This window comes from Neovison vison, chromosome 14 (genome assembly GCF_020171115.1).
Source record: "Neovison vison isolate M4711 chromosome 14, ASM_NN_V1, whole genome shotgun sequence".
NCBI classification, from domain to species: domain Eukaryota; kingdom Metazoa; phylum Chordata; class Mammalia; order Carnivora; family Mustelidae; genus Neogale; species Neogale vison.
The window spans coordinates 1389085-1406188 of NC_058104.1; the positions used below are offsets into that span (position 1 = coordinate 1389085).

The 17104-nt window shown below is 52.4% G+C and overlaps 1 protein-coding gene across 1 annotated transcript in view; it reads right to left on the reverse strand.

The window, feature by feature from the left end:
- RAB11FIP3 (RAB11 family interacting protein 3) overlaps positions 1 to 14043 on the reverse strand; it is a 77558-nt gene extending 63515 nt beyond the window's left edge. Inside the window, exon 1 of the mRNA XM_044233972.1 lies at positions 13393 to 14043. Within this exon, the coding sequence (XP_044089907.1) occupies positions 13393 to 14043 (651 nt within the window). The remainder of the gene's footprint in view (positions 1 to 13392) is intronic.
- Between the last annotated feature and the right edge of the window lie 3061 nt (positions 14044 to 17104).

The following is a 17104-nucleotide window of genomic DNA, read 5'->3' on the forward strand; positions in this document are numbered from 1 at the left end:
TTTTCCGTTGGACTCCGTCATCTGTAGAATGACACTCTGGAACGCAGCTCCCACTGTCTCCTCCCTCAAATGTTTACACCGTGGTTTCTGACAACCACTGGCCATCCTCCCTCGAATCAATGATTACCTTGGTCGTCACAGAACACTGATGCAAGAAAACAATACACGAACCTCCAAGTCTGTCGCCTCCAACCCTGGAGCTCATTTGTCAGTTAGGTCTGTAAGGAGCCACGCGCCTTTGGGCTGTCACCAGGACTGTGTGTGCCACAGACGTTAAAGTCAATGTACCCTTTATCATCATTACTCTTTTCCGGCACTCCCAATGTCCCAGATTTGCCCACTGGGAACCCATTCAAGCTGCTCCATTTCTGACACGTCCCCATCAATTTTTGAACACTTCCTTGCTTTCTGGTACAAGATAATCCAGGCTCACATTAAATTCTGCTCACCTCAAACCTGAAATAAGGCATTTCTCTGAGGATCCCTGGTTCCTTTAGTGGGGAATGGTGTCTGCAACCATGATCTGGGGGTTAGGTGTACCCACTGCTACTAATGTCACTGCTCCTAGACCCTCTCTGAGAACAGAGCTAGATTATTTGATTATTTTACATCATGTCTTCCTACTGATACCCTCAGTTTAAATCCCAAGACAACAGGGTTCTCCTTCACCTTCTCCATACCACTTATGGAGAAGCCTGGTTCCCAACACCTGCACACACATTTGTTCTATCCGACACACACTGTGTTGATCTATTAACGAATCTACTTCACAGTAAGTTTCTTTGCAGATCTTTTTTTCTTCTGAATATAACTTGCTAAAGGTATACAGAGTACTGTGTTCATGGGACTTGAATTAATCTTTCCCAAGTGATTATGTTATTAATTCTATATACTTCCAGGCTCATTCAATTTGGTTTTCTTTCTATCATGGTTATCTTAATTTGTTTTTGAATATGTGGAGTATCTGGATGACCCAAGGTCAAAGACACAGAGGCATCTGAGTAGCTCAGTGGGTTAAGCGTCTGCATTCAGGTCAGGCCAAGATTCCGGAGTCTCAGGACCCCAGGATCAGCCCTGCATCGGGCTCCCTGTTTAGCAGGGAGTCTGCTTCTCCTTATGACCCTCCCCCCGGCCCATGCACACATGTGCTCTCTCTCTCTCAAGTGAATAAAATCTTCTTTTTTTTTTAAGATTTTATTTATTCATTTGACAGGCAGAGATCACAAGTAGGCAGAGAGGCAGGCAAAGAGAGAGAGAGGAGGAAGCAGACTCCCTGCTGAGCAGACAGCCTGATGAGGGACTCGATCCCAGGAACCTGAGATCATGACCTGAGCTGAAGGCAGAGGCTTAACCCACTGAGCTACCCAGGTGCCCCCCCAAATGAATAAAATCTTAAAAAAAAAAAAAAAAAAAAAGGGCAAAGATACATGAAAAGGTAGACTCAGACAAGTCTCTCCATCCCATATACCATAAACCCTGTCCCCACCCACTTGGGTAAATTACTTAAATTAGTTCCTTGTCTATCCTTCCTGCATTCATTTCCTCTTCTTTCTAATTTTGCTTTCTCCCTTTCCTCCCTCCACCTCACCTCCTTACAGCCGGCTCCTGCCGGCCCAGCCCTGTGCTGGAGCTGGTGAATCTTAAACCTTGATGAGCTGAGGATCTTGAACACCAAACCAGGAAGACAGGTGAGGAGGAAAAGCCCGGTCTGGGAGCCATCAGGTGTGGTTTCTTTTTTTTTTTTTTTTTTTATTTATTTATTTATTTGTCAGAGAGAGAGGGAGAGAGAGCGAGCACAGGCAGACAGAGAGGCAGGCAGAGGCAGAGGGAGAAGCAGGCTCCCTGCCGAGCAAGGAGCCCGATGCGGGACTCCATCCCAGGACGCTGGGATCATGACCTGAGCCGAAGGCAGCTGCTTAACCAAATGAGCCACCCAGGCGTCCCTCAGGTGTGGTTTCTTTTCTTCTTTTTTCTTCTTTAAAGTTTATTTATTTTTAGTAATCTCTCCCCCCAGCATGGGGCTCAAACTCAGGACCCTGAGATCAAGAATTGCACACTCTTCTGACTGAGCCAACCAGGTCCTCTGAGGTTTCTTTCCTTTTTGTTTTGTGGGGTTTTTTTCTTTTTAAGATTTATTTCTTTGCGGGAGCAAGTGAGCAACCCCGACATCATGACCTGAGCGGACATCAGGACTCAGATGCTTAACTGGCTGAGCCCCAAAGGCACCCTGTAAGGTGTGGTTTCTTAGTTATGCTTATCAAATCTCTTCATTTGAGCCGAAGTCCGTCACTTAGGGCTCTGCACCTCAGATCCCTCTTTTCTTTTTCTTTCTTTCTTTTTTAATTGTGATAAACCAACCATTTTAAAGATTCCAGCCGTATCATGTGACATGACGTACATCCACAGTGTTGGACGACTGTTGCCGTCATCCATCTCCAGGACTTTTCCAACTTCCCACTAAGCACGACCTCCCCTCCAGCCCTTCCCCTGACCTCCCCTCTCCTTTCCCACTCTCTGGTCTGACTCCTCTAGAAGCCCCTCAGCAGAGGGTCCCACACCCACTCTTTCTCACCACGATTCTGCATACGGACTTGCTGCTCTTCCCACTTATCATGAATGCGGGTGAGCATATTTTCACATGTTTAGTGGCCATTTGTGTATCTTTTCCTGTGGGACATCTTAATATTTTTTATCCATTTTTCTACAAGGTTTTTGTCTTTTTTCTTCTGATTTTAAGACTTTATTCATTTATTTTACAGAAAGCTAGCGCGAGCAGGGCATACAGTTGAGAGAGAGGAAGAAGCAGACTCCCCACTGAGCAGGGAGCCCAACGTGGAGCTCTCTTCCTCTCCCTGCCCTCCTGCTCGTGCACACTCACACACACACACACTCTCTCTAAAACAGTCTTCTGAATAGATACATATAAGAAATTTAATATTACAATATAATCATTAAGCAAAAATATATGTGAGTGTGTGTTATTTTGTGTGTGTGTGTGTGTGTGTGTGTGTGTGTGTGTGTGAGATTAATCAGCTCGCTGGCAGGGAGCTTAATCAAAACAAAAGGTTTACAAACGCCCCTAGCTCGCTAACGACGGTAAGATGCCAAGCACACGGTTTTGTTTCCCCACGGTTTAGGGCAATAATGGTCTTTACAGTGCCCAACAATTCCTCTTGTCCAAACACATAAACTACCTACCTATAAACAGACTTGCCAAACAGGTGCCACACACCATTCATAGCCTAAGGTGATTAAACTTGCTTAAAGAGAAACCCGAACAAATGATGTGAAACAAAAAAGAACAATGACTCTGTGAAGCCTCTGACACTGACATCAGGGCTGAGCTCCCCACGCCACGTCACCCCAACTCAAACAGGGCTATGGAGCTCACTTCTGACGACAGCAGAACTATTTAGCTGTGGGCACAGAAGGCTCTAAAACTTTGGTAAAAAACTGTTTAATCATCCAACAAAAGAAAGAGTAAAATAGGTTATTTAACAAACTAGAGTCCCAAGAGCTGTATATTCTTGAATCCTCTGAAGGCATGGGTCTTTAGAAAATTACTTAGCAGGGGATGCCTGGGGAGCTCAGTCAGGGAAGCACCTGCTTTCAGCTCAGGTTGTGATCCCGGGGTCCTGGGAACAAGTCCAGCATCCGGCTCCCTGCCTGGTCAGAGTGTGGCCTGCCCCTCCCTCTCCCACTCGCCCTGCTTGTGTGTGCTCTCTCTCTCATTCTGTCAAATAAAGAAATAAAATCTGGGCACCTGGGTGGCTCAGTGGGTTAAGCCGCTGCCTTCGGCTCAGGTCATGATCTCAGGGTCCTGGGATCGAGGCCCACATCGGGCTCTCTGCTCAGCAGGGAGCCTGCTTCCTCCTCTCTCTCTCTGCCTGCCTCTCTGCCTGCTTGTGATCTCTCTCTGTCAAATGAATAAATAAAATCTTTAAAAAAAAAAAAAAAGAAAGAAAATCTAAAAAAGAAAAGAAAAGAAAAACAAAATTACTTAGGCTTTGTTCTCAGATTTCAGCATTCCAAAAAAAAGGGGGTGCCTGGGTGGCTCATTTGGCTCAGCACCCGACTCTTTTTTTTTTTTAAAGATTTTATTTATTTATTTGATAGAGAGAGATCACAAGTAGGCAGAGAGGCAGGCAGAGAGAGAGAGGAGGAAGCAGGCTCCCCGCTGAGCAGAGAGCCCCATGCGGGACTCGATCCCAGGACCCTGAGATCATGACCCGAGCCGAAGGCAGCGGCTTAACCCACTGAGCCACCCAGGCGCCCAGCACCTGACTCTTGATTTCGGCTCAGATCATGATCTCAGGCTTCTGGGATGGAGCCCCACGCTGGGCTCCACACACAGCAGCGAACCTGCTTGAGACTCTCTCTCCTCTGCCTCTGCCCCTCCCCCCACTCATGCTCACACGCACCAACACACACGTGCTCTCTCTCCCTCCCTCTCTAAAATAGACAAATATTTCTTAAAAATTAACTAGCATTTCAAGAAAAAAACTAGAAACAGCTAAGATTTTACAGTTTTAGAAGTATCTAGAGTTTCATCAACATATAGATGCTATGTGCATAAGGGGCTTCTGCCCTACTATGACACTGGTGACCATGCTCTATTCAAGCCAATAATGCTAAAATGTTACTTGGCCCTTCAGTCTGTCCCCCACTGAGTGTCACCCACACTACCAGATGCCCACATATGTCCCTGCAGAGGAGGGGGCGGCACCCATTCAAATCCTGCTGCTGTGAGCCCAAGACTGAGCTTGCCCAAAGAGCGGCTTAGAGACAAGGAGCCAGAACAACTGTTTGAGCGGCACAGACAGAACATTCCACGTTAACTCAACACTCGCTCTGGTTTTGAAACTTATGACACCCAAGACCACAAGATCACAACCAGAGTAATACAAACCTGCCTAAAATTGCCTAAATGTTTGGACGGAAGGGGAGCCTGGGTGGCTTAGATGGTTGGGCATCCACCTTTGGCTCAGGTCATAATCCCAAATCATAGCCCCAAATCAGGCTCTCTGCTCACAGGAAGCTTGTTTCTCCCTCTTCCACTTCCCCCTGCTTGTGCTCCCTCTCTCACTGTCTCTCTCTCTACCCAACAAATTAATAAATAAAAATCTTTATAAAAATATTTGGATGGAAACACAAAACTGTACCTTCTGGAAAAATTTCTTCTCCTCCCCAACCACGATACTGAATCATTTATCTACTGGTCTCCACTCCTGAAAATTGCAGGGCCATGCTTTTCACCAGAAGTTCTCAGAGTTACTTGTGTTACGAGACACTGAGGAAAGCACAACGCCCACCGCGTAGCCAGCCGTCAAGAATCACAGACACGGGACGCCTGGGTGGCTCAGTTGGTTAAGCAGCTGCCTTTGGCTCAGGTCATGATCCCAGCGTCCTGGGATCGAGTCCCACATCGGGCTCCTTGCTCGGCAGGGAGCCTGCTTCTCCCTCTGCCTCTGCCTGCCTCTCTGCCTGCCTCTCTGTCTGCCTGTGCTCGCTCTCTCTCTCCCTCTCTCTCTGACAAATAAATAAATAAAATCTTAAAAAAAGAAAAAGTTTCTTTAAAAAAAAAAAAAAAAAAAAGAATCACAGACACTCTCAGACTATGCATTTTACCAAACACCAACATAGATCGACAGTCTGTCTTTGATAAGCATCTGAACATTTTTAATTCAGTGTTCTCTAACAGTTCATTAAAGGGGCGCCTGGGTGGCTCAGTGGGTTAAGCATCCAACTTGGGTTTCAGCTCAGGTCATGATCTCGTGGTCCTGGGAACGAGCCCCATGTCAGGCTCCGTGCTTATCAGGGAGTCAGTCGGCTTGTCTCCCTCTCTCTCTGCTCCTTCCCTTGGCTCCCTTTCTCTCTGAAATAAATAAATAAATCTTTTAAAAAAAAAGTTAACTGGAAAACCTGAGTTTCTTTAGATGTATTCTGTAAATTGATCTAAAACCTTAACTAAGTCAAAGTAAAATATATAAGTATCTTTTTTTTTTTAAGATTTATTTATTTGACAGAGAGAGAAATGGAGAGAGACAGTGAGAGAGGGAACACAAATAGGGGGAGCGGCAGAGGGAGAGGGAGAAGCAGGCTCCCCACGAAGCAGGAAGCCTGATGCAGCTTGATCCCAGAACTCTGGGATCATGACCTGAACTGAAGGCAGACACTTAATAATGACTGAGCCACCCAGGCGCCCCAAGTATCTTACCTTTAAAGTGTAAATTTTGGGGCGCCTGGGTGGCTCAGTAGGTGAAGTGTCAGCCTTTAGCTCAGGTCACGATCCCAGAGTCCTGGCATTGAGTCCTACACCGGGCTCTCTGCTCATCGGGAAGCCTACTTCTCCCTCTCCCACTCCCCCTGCTTGTGCTCCCTCTCTTGCTCTCTGTCAGATAAATAAAATCTTCAAAGGGGGGGGGGGACCTGGGTGGTTCAGTGTTAATAAGCCTCTGCCTTTGGCTCAGGTTGGGATGGAGCCCCGCACTTGGGGGGGGGGGTGTCTGCTCAGCAGGGAGCCTGCTTCCCCATCTCTCTGCCTGCCTCTCTGCCTACTTTTGATCTCTATGTCAAATAAATAAGTCTCTTTCTTAAAAAAGAGTGTAACTTTTATTTCTAAAGATTGTAATAGAATTTTTTACTAGATTTCCTTTTTATACTGTTTGAAATTTATAATACATATATAGGCACTACTTTCCAAGACAAAATAAAAATCACTAACATAACAAAATTTGGCCAGTACCTCAAATGAAACCTACAGACCCTCTCATGCCACACAAATACAGCTTCCCAATACACACATGTACACACGCAAACAACTAGAACTAATTTTTAGGGTTTCCTTCAAGACTCTTCCACGCGGGTAACTTTTACACAGTTAAAACCGTGGTATAGGGGCGCCTGGGTGGCTCAGTGGGTTAAGCCGCTGCCTTCGGCTCAGGTTATGATCCCAGAGTCCTGGGATCGAGTCCCACATCGGGCTCTCTGCTCAGCAGGGAACCTGCTTCCTCCTCTCTCTCTCTGCCTGCCTCTCTGCCTACATGTAATCTCTGTCAAATAAATAAATAAAATCTTTTAAAAAAAAATAAAAATAAAACCGTGGTATACAGGGCACCTGGGTGGCTCAGTGGGTTGGGCCTCTGCCTTCAGCTCAGGTCATGATCCCAGGGTCCTAGGACTGAGGCCTGCATCGGGCTCTCTGCTCAGCAAGGAGCCTGCTTCTCTCTCTGCCTGCCTCTCTGCCTTCTTGTGATCTCTCTCCATCTGTCAAAATGAATAAATAAAATCTTAAAAAAAAAAAAAAAGGCCATGGTACATATACCACTCTCCTTGTCTCAGAAGCACTAATCAGAAGTACTTCTGGGACTGTCATTCTCACTTTTAAGGGTTACATAACAGTGTTCAGGGGATCCCTAATTCTTCTGCCCAATATTTCAATTTTTTTTTAATTGCAGTGTCTTTATTGCATTACTGGAGCAAGTTGGCCAGTCAATTTTTTTTTTAAGATTTTATTTATTTATTTGACAGAGATAGAGATCACAAGTAGGCAGAGAGGCAGGCGGGGGCGGGGGGGACAGGCTCCCCATCAAGCAGAGAGCCCGATGCGGCACTCGATCCCAGGACCCTGAGATCATGACCTGAACCGAAGGGAGACACTTAACCCACTGAGCCACCCAGGAGCCCCCATCAGCTGGGTGCCCCCGACAGCCTGATCTGGGTGGTCCACACGGAATTAAATTCCTCCTGTAGGTCAGATCCTATGATGGAGTAGCCCCTCGCAATTCTAAATCCTCCTGGAAACAACTAAACTTTAGGTTTCCTTTAGGCAACTGGTATCAGAGATCTCCAATTTCAAAAGACAGGTCAAAGAGCAGGTTCCAGGGACGCCTGGGTGGCTCAGTTGGTTAAGCAGCTGCCTTCGGCTCAGGTCATGATCCCAGCATCCTAGGATCGAGTCCCACATCGGACTCCTTGCTCCGCGGGGAGCCTGCTTCTCCCTCTGACTCTGCCTTCCACTCTGTCTGCCTGTGCTCGCTCTCGCTCTCTCTCTGACAAATAAATAAATAAAATCTTTAAAAAAAAAAAAAAAGCGGGTTCCCAACAGGAGAGAGGGGACTTGGACCGTTTTTGTGCAATGAAGCATTTATGACATATATCTTAATTTCCATTTAAATACTTTGTAGCTATCTCGGGAAGTGAGATTACAAAGGATTTCTCTCACTTTGCTACTGATATCATTCAGTTTCCTCTTTGTAAACAATGAACATCCATAATGTAATTTCGCTTCTATCCAGAGTGATCTCAGCTGTGTACAGTCTCTGTGGGGATGTGTAGGAAAAAGTCTGGAGGGAGATGCACTACAATGCTAAAGGTGTTTCTCTCAGAGCAGTGGGATCATTGGTTATTTTTTTTGTTTTACATGTTATATCACTTTGCATTTTCCAATTTTTTAATAAGCCTGTGTTACTTTTATAATATGAAAAAAGCCATTTTAAAACACTAACAAAGTTGCCTGTGATCCAAGCACAGAAAGGAACGTCACCTGCCTTTCAGCAATTCCTTCAACACACAGACACACAGCCGAGCACACACACCCCACACCAGCTCCCACAGACACCAGCTCCCACAGGCACCTGCTCCCACACCTGTGTTCGTTCCCTCTCTCACGCAGATACACTCACACTCAAATTCAAGGCTAGGAGAGAAACGGGAAGGACATTGCCTGTCCCTAGGAACTTCCAGCTGCTCACCAGCAGGGGCGCGGGATGCAGAAGCAGGGAGACCTGAGCACCGAAACTTCCCTCAGCAGCCTACTTACACAAACACTGAAGAGGACATGCCTACAAGGTCACTGGAGGGCATCCGGCGTTTCAATGTGTAGGTGCTCTGGAAAGCATCAGAGACTATCAAGATGGAAACATGTATGTGTGCGTAATCTCAAAATGTGGAGATAATCTTTATGATTATAATTAATTCCTTTGAAAAATAAAACCAAAAGAAACAAATCCTTTCCTACAATGCTCCTCGAAATTTACTTTACAAATTCCTTTTAGGATGAGCTGGTCATAGCTACAAAAGCATCAGCCCTCTTGATGTGGGAAACTCTTACCTCCTCCCCACCCCCCAACCCACCCTGTAAGTCTACTCTAACATAGAAAAAACTCCTTTGGAAACTCCCTTTATCTCTACCCCTGAGATACATGTTGGCAATCATCCCCCAAGCATGTGGCCCACTGCGACACACACCTGAAGAGTCTTATGACTCAGGTTTTATTAGACGGTAATAAACGACCTTTACCCAACAAAGACTAGCCCCCTCAAGGTCCTGGAAACCTTGCTTCCAAAATTCCTGAGACTTAACACTTTTTACCCCCTCCCAACTTGAAAGTAATATAATGGACCACTCCTCACCACCCCAGTGCAGGTCTTTCTGCCCACGGGTCCTGGCCTCCTGCTTTAACAAAACCACATTTCGGGGGGGGGGGGGACACCTGGGTGGTTCTGTGGGTTAAGTCTCTGCCTTCAGCTCAGGTCGTGATCTCCGGGTCCTGGGATCTGGCCCCACTTCCCACTGGGCTCTCTGCTCGGCAGGGAGCCTGCTTCCTCCTCTCTCTCTGCCTGCCTCTCTGCCTACTTGTGATCTCTGTCTGTCAAATAAATAAATAAGATCTTTTAAAAATAAATAAATAAATAAACAAACCACATTTTTGCGCCAAAGGCGTCTCGAGAATTCTTTCTTGGCCGTTGGCTTCGAACCCTAACATTCTTTCCTACATCCCTCTCAGTATGAAGGGGTCATATGATGAAGACTCTTCAGAAACGGTTGAGGCCTTAAAAATAACCTATCCCAACCTGGCAACTAGCGCCTGGGTGGCTAGGACCACAAGGTCCTGTCCCAGCAAGAGCAACAAGAAAACTCCCCTGCAGTCCTTCCTCTCCTTCCCTCTGCTGACTACTGCCAGCCCCGTGTCCCGTTACCCCACATCTGATCTACCGCCAGATGATGTAAGGGGACCCACATACACCATGACACTGCTAAAGAAAGACAGACACAGCAGCCGTCTGTTTTATAAGCAGGAGCTGCTGCCATGAAAAATTCAGGTAATTGGCTTCAATAATTTAAAATTCCTCCTTCACACACAGGTTACTCAACATGCTACCTTCGCATAGCTGACCGCACCCGAGAACAATCTAGCTGCTGTCATCAAGAACGGTAACATGACCAGCCTCGGAGCCTCTCGCATGCTGTATTTTGAAATCTCACGGCGGGGAGTACAGAGACTTAGGGTCGTTGCTCTTGTCACCCACCTTATCTCTTCCCAGGGCCTCTGAAAAACCCCGGCTGTGTCAGGCAGAACCCTTATCTCTTACAGACACGCACTTCGGTCACCGACGGCGAGGTTCTCGGTCAGGCACACGCTTCCCACACGCGCGCAGGTGGGGCTGCGCAGAGGCAGGGAGAAAGGGGAGACTGCACGGCGGCCTGGGATGGGGTGTCACTAAACTGCTCCCTCTACTTCTGGGGTGTCCGGGGCTTTTCGTTTTAAAAGTTTAAAAATACTCATCACGAGGTGGAATTCCTCAGTTTTCTTTAGAACTACTTCACTATCGGGGCACCTGGGTGGCTCAGTCTGTTAAGCCTCCACTTGGGCTCAGGTCAAGATGGGGGTTCCTAGGATTCAGGTGGCAGGAAAGGGCTCTGTGCTCCGCAGGGAGTCTGCTTCTCCCTCTCCCTCGCCCTCCACCCCTACTCCGGCACATGCACACATGCGCTCTAATAAATAAAGTCTTTAAAAATAAACAGACTACTCCACTCTCAGTATTTTTTCTCTTAGCTCCTCTATAATGCATTCTGACATCAGACTTGGAAAAAGCAATCCTGAGTCATAATAAAGGCCAGCAAAGCTTACACATAGGCCCAAAAACCAGCCCTTCATCACTCTGTAAAAGATCCGCACCAAAGCAAGAGCTCTCCTCCACCGTCCCGGAAGCTTGTCCAAGTCCAGGTACGGAGACCACCACACCCGGGACCGCCTCTTCCAGAGCAGTCTCAGAGAGCAGGGCGGGGATGCCACAGATCTCCCCATACACGGCCATCCCCCCAACCCCAAGTCACCTGGGCTTTGCCCCCAAATTTAAAATTCCACCAGGAGGGGCACCTGGGTGGCTCAGTGGGTTAAAGCCTCTAACTTCGGCTCAGGTCATAATCCCAGGATCCTGGGATCAGACCCCCGCATCTGGCTCTCTGCCCAGCGGGGAGCCTGCTTCCTTTCCTCTCTCTCTGCCAGCCTCTCTGCCTACTTGTGATCTTTGTCAAATAAATAAATAAAATCTTTTAATAAAATAAAATAAAATTCCACCAGGAGAGGGGTACTTGGGTGGCTCAGGTTTCGGCTCAGGTCATGATCTCAGGGTCAGTGCCCTCCCCTGCCCTCCCCCTCTCCTACTCTCCCTCATAGGTGCATGCTCTCGCTCCCTCTCCCCACAAGAAATAAATAAAATCTCAAAATTCCACCAGGAGCTATCAGAGCAAAGAATTCCGATTCATTTCTACTTTGTGATTACAAGAAAGCTTTTCCCCACTGCGATGAACAAGGACAGTTACAAAAGGTGTTTCTCAAATGAAAAGGACTTTATGGGAGTCAGTAACACGAAACTCTGTGGAAGTATTTTCAGAGACCGAATCTAGTAACCTGGGAGCCAACTCAAGGTTGTGAGCTCATCCCTGCTCGAGCACGGACCATGCATGAGGGCTTGCGAAATTATTCATCCGTCCCGGGCTTCCAGTCCCTGCCTGCAGAGAGAGATGGAAAACACCTGCCTAGGGCGTCTGGGTGGCTCAGTAGGTTAAAGCCTCTGCCTTCGGCTCAGGTCATGATCCCGGGGTCCTGGGATGGAGCCCCGCATCAGGTTCTCTACTCGGCAGGGACCCTGCTTCCTCTTCTCTCCCTCCGCCTGCCTCTCTGCCTACTTGTGATCTCTGTCAAGTAAATAAATAAAATTTAAAAAAAAAAAAAAAAACACCCTGCCTACTACCGCCCCAGAAACAGTGGCAACAGAGTGCGGTCTCAGAGCCAGGTCCGGGCAAACAAGAACAAGTGGACTACCTCCCTAGCACCTGTGACTGGTGCGGAGGAAGGCTCTGTCTGGAGAGAAGACACATGGATGCCCACGGTGCTCTGGAGGCCAGCGGCACAAAGGAAAAGCAGGAAAAGACACTGGCCCAGCAATCGCAATCTGTGCCGCCCACAGTGCACACGGTCAGTCACACAGCTTTGTGCCCATCAGACTGCGAGGTGGGGCCCGTCGCAGCAATGTCTTTGACACAGATCAAACACAAGCAGCGGGGACCCCACCGATACGGAGGCCCACACTGACACGCCCATTCTCCCGGGCTGACCACTCAGGGCAAGGAGCCACGAGGGGAACCCACATCTTCACAGGGACAGCTCCCACAGCTCGAGTGGCCCTGGACACCAGTTGGCGCGAGGGTCCCTCACGGAGGTTTCCGCAGGTCACAAATGACACCCTCAATACCAGGGGGTGAACTGCACCTACTGTCCCGAAGCCCTCACAGCTGGACCGCACTGTGCACTCGAACCCCACTTACAAGTGCCATTAGTCAGGGCAACGCCAACACCAGCAAATCAGCGTGCTAGGGGCCCTGCAGGGTTCAGTGCCAACACCAGTAACCTACTGGGTGTCTCCCGCGACCCTGCCCGAGCGCCTTTCTCTCCACACAAACTTCCCCAGGAGCTAGATCCAGGCCAAGGACAGATCCGAACGCCCCTCCTCCGCGACCGCCCGCCACCCATGACACACCGCACTGGGCACTCGGCTCCGGTCCGCACCTCTGGCTCCCGCAGGAGGCGGCGCGCGGACGGCGCTGGGCTCCTGGTACTCTGCGCCCTGCTCCCGCGCCCCTTCCTCGGCGGCCAGTTTCCCTCCGTCCCGCACTCAAGGGTAGCACGGAAACTTCCCGCCTTCGCTCACGAGCAGCCGAGGCCGAACACGCGCCGCCCAGTGCGCTCAGAGCAGCCTGCATCGGTTCGCACGATGTCCGGCGGCCAGCCGCGCTCGGGCCTTTGCGGTGCCTTCAACCGAGCGGCCCAAGACCCTCAGCTCGGGGACTCGCTAGGCCCTGCTTCACTGCGGGGCCCTTCGACCCGGGCCCCTCTACGCGTGGCCGGGAGCTCCCCCAGCGGGCAAACACCCAGCCTGCGCGGCTCGGGAGGACGAGGTGGGGGAGGGGTAGGGACAGAGTCAGTCTCCCCAAACCCGGGAGCGGAACGTCGGCGAGCCGGCCCGAGCGGCCGACAGAAACGAAGACAGCGCGCGCTGCCCGGCCGCAGAGGCCCGCCCGGTTACCGGGGGCGCCCGCCCGGTTACCTGCTCTGCCCCGTAGACCGTGGCGAACTGGACGAAGTCCTCGATGCGGACGAAGCCGTCCCCGTCGCCGTCCAGGGCGTCGAACACGGCTCGAAGGCGGGGGCCGTCCTCCGGACACGTCGCGGGCTCGCTCGGGAGCGGGCAGGTCTGGCTGAAGTCCGAGGGCCGGTCCGGCGGCCCGGGACCCACGTCGAGCGTCAGCTCGCCCACCGCGGGCGAGGGGAAGCCGGGGAAGAAGTCGACCTCGCCCCTCACGTGCCGGCTGTGCCTGGAACCCTGCACGCGGAGAGAGGGGCTCTCCGGGCGAACCGGGGCTCCGTAATCAGCTGGCTCCTCAGTCCAGGACAGAAGCGGGCCGAGTTCCGGCAGCTGATGGCCGGGGCCGGGGCCCGCGCAGGCGGCCCGAGCCGGCAGCAGGTAAGAGGTGCCTGCGCCCGGGGCAGGGGCCCAGGCGCTCTCAGGGCGCGCGTCCGGCCCCGGGGCTCGCCCGGCGCTCAGGTCCGCCCCGGCATCGGCGCAGGCCGCGGCCCCCGGGGGGCCGGGCTCTGGGCGCGGGGCGAGGGCGGCCCCCGGCCGGTCGGGCCCTCCGGGCTCGGCGTCCGGGCACGGGCCGCCCGCGGGGGAGGCCGGCCGGCCCGGCTCCATCTTCATGGGCGCGCCCCCGGCCGCGGCGCAGGCCCGCGAGGCCAGTGGTGCGGCGGGCGGCGCGGGCAGAAGACAAAGGCGCTCAGGGCGCGGCGGCGGGCGCGGGCATCCCCGCGGCGGCGCGGGCGGGCGCGCGCGGGGCGCCCGGGCTGCTCGGGCTGGCGCTCGGGCCCTGCTCCGCCCTCACCCATCTTCGCGCGGCGCCTCAGCTGCCCTCGGCCCGGCGGCGCGGCGGGCGCGGGCCCATGGCGGCGGCGCGGCGGGCGCGGGAGGGCGCTGAGGCGGCGGCGGCGGGGGCGGCGGCGGGGGCGGTGGCGGCGGGGGCCGAGCCGGCAGGCGCCGCGGAGGCCTCTGAGGAGGACCGCGAGGAGGCAGCCAAAGAGGTGGCTGAGGTACCAGCGATAACCGAGCAAACGCCGCCGCCACCGCCGCCGCCGCCGCCGCCTGCGCCCCGCCTTCCGTCGGTCCTGACGTCAACGCGTAGCGGCGCCCGCAGGCCCCGCCCCTTGGGGCCTTCCTTAAAGGCTGGCGCCGAGGCGCAGGAGGTCGCTGCTGGTGCCGGTGGGGGGCGAGGTTGTGTCCTGTCGGCTGGTGGGTCGGGTCCGGTCACGGGGGTGTGTGTCACCGACCGGGCGCGCGCGGTGTGGTGGGACGCACGGCGCCGGGCACGGGGGAGGACCGCCGGGTGGGCACCTGTCCCGACGGGGCCGGGTCCCGCCTTCGCGGACGCCGGAGCGCGGGGCGCGACCCTGCTGGGCCCGGGGGAAGCGCGCGCGGCGTTGGGCACAGCCGGCGGGGGTCAGGTGGGCGGTGGCCGCGGCGTAGCCGGGGTGCGACGGCCCTGCGAGCGTCGAAGGAGCACCCGGCCAAGCGCCGGCGCCTGTCTGGGACCCAGCACGAAGCTCGGTTCCGTGGGTCCTCGCCGGCCCGCCGTTGGGCCTCCCCAACACTGTCTTGGACCAATGACGTCCGCTTCTTTAGCGGTCGCCGGTGTCCGCGGGGACGCAGGGCGCCCGAGGCGCGGACGAGGAGACGCGCTGGTTAGCAGCAGGTGAGTCGAGAGCCGCGGGCAGGCGAGGGGCTAAATTTAACCTGTAGCAACGCGTGTCCGCGGAAAGGGCGCACCGGTATTTTTACCGGCCGTTGGGCACCAGCACCAGATACGTTTCGTAAGCGGCTCTGGCAAGAGCCGAAGTAAACCGAACTTCCGTTTTCAAGTGTGCAGTGGAACAGGGCGGTGGTAATTATGTGAGTCGCCCCCGGCGACAAAATCCCAGGGCTCGCAGGACCAGAGTTCGCAAGGTTGGCTTTGGGAACACAGAGCCGAGGGATCCTCCTCCCCGAATTTATCAGTTTCTTTTGGGCGCTGTGTGCTCTCGTGCGGAAAATGTTAAGTTCAGAGGGGGAAAAAAAGAATCCTCTCCAGTTTGGGCGACAGTCTGATGTCTAAGCGATGCACTTGGCCGGACATGACTTTCAGAGGTAGGTGCAGCGACGTGTCAGCCTCGCTCTGCAGGAGTGTCAGTGTGGGCCGAGGAAGGAGGACAGGAGCCCTGAGGAAGCAGGACTCCTGCTGCTGCTGCTGCTGTGCCACCACGGGAAGAATCTGCATGGCCTGGGTGGCCGACCGGCCCCCATGGAACCCCAGCATGCACAAGCCGGCTGTGAAACAAGTGACGAGTTCCACGAGCACCTGGCCGGCTCCCTCAGCAGAGTGTCTGACTCTTGATCTTGGGGCCTGGCGCTAGAGCCCCACATTGTATGCAGACGTTACTAAAAAAAACTGGCAAGTTCCCGGTCAGGCCTCCAACATCTTCCAGCATCCCCTCTGTGGCCTGTGGATACGTTCAGTGGGTAGAATTCCAGATGAAATGGATTAGCTGACTAGAAGCTGCCCCTGCTGCCACTTCAGTGTGCTCCTCCACACCTACCCTATGCACATTTTTTGAGGACTTGTTTATTTATTTTAGGGGGGAGGGGCAGAGGGAGAGAGAATCTTACAGCCGACTCCACACTGACTGCAGAGCCCAACAGTGGACTCAATCCCACGACCCTGAGATCACCAAGTGAGCCAAAACCAAGAGTGAGATGCTTAACCAACTGTACCACCTAGATACCCCACAATACGTGTTTTTTTTTTTTAATTTTATCTATTTATTTGACAGAGATCACAAGCAGGCAGAGAGAGAGGAGGAAGCAGGCTCCCTGCTGAGCAGGGAGCCCGATGCAGGGCTCGATCCCAAGACCCTGAGATCATGACCTGAGCCAAAGGCAGCGCGGCTTAACCACTGAGCCACCCAGGCGCCCCCCACAATATGTGTTTTAATTGAACCTGGTAACTGTTACACAGAAGAGGAAGGGAGGGTCGGGTTCAGCTCCCATCGGTTGGGTTTGGGGTCTGGGTGAAATTCTGTGAACACCTACCTCTGGGACTCTCCTTTTGAAAAGTACTTGGATAACCGCTTATATTAGGAACTCACCAAGCAGGTGGATTTCCTTGACCCCTCTTCCTTGGTGATCTTTGGCTTGTAGAGAGAGGGGGGAAGATGAAGACCAGAGATAGATAGACAGACAGACGGATGGCAGACAGATAGAAGGTGAAGATAAGCAAGATGACTCAGCAGAGTCCTGGCAGCCCCAGTGTACCTGCCGGGGACCTGAGGGAAGGGGGTTAAGAAACCTCACTTGGGGGGCGCCTGGGTGGCTCAGTGGGTTAAGCCGCTGCCTTCGGCTCAGGTCATGATCTCAGGGTTCTGGGATCGAGTCCCGCATCGGGCTCTCTGCTCAGCAGGGAGCCTGCTTCCCTCTCTCTCTCTCTGCCTGTCTCTCCATCTACTTGTGATTTCTCTCTGTCAAATAAATAAATAAAATTTAAAAAAAAACAAACTCACTTGGCAGGTAAGCTGGTCTCTTCCAGAGTGGGACTCCTTCATCACCTGGATGAGATCTGGTCATGGACAGCAGGAAGAGGAGGGTGACAGGCGAGGTTCAGTTTGATCATAAGTCTACTTTTTTTTTTCCCCCACAAATCTACTTTAAAAAGAAAGTATTTTTAAGCTCAAAGTCA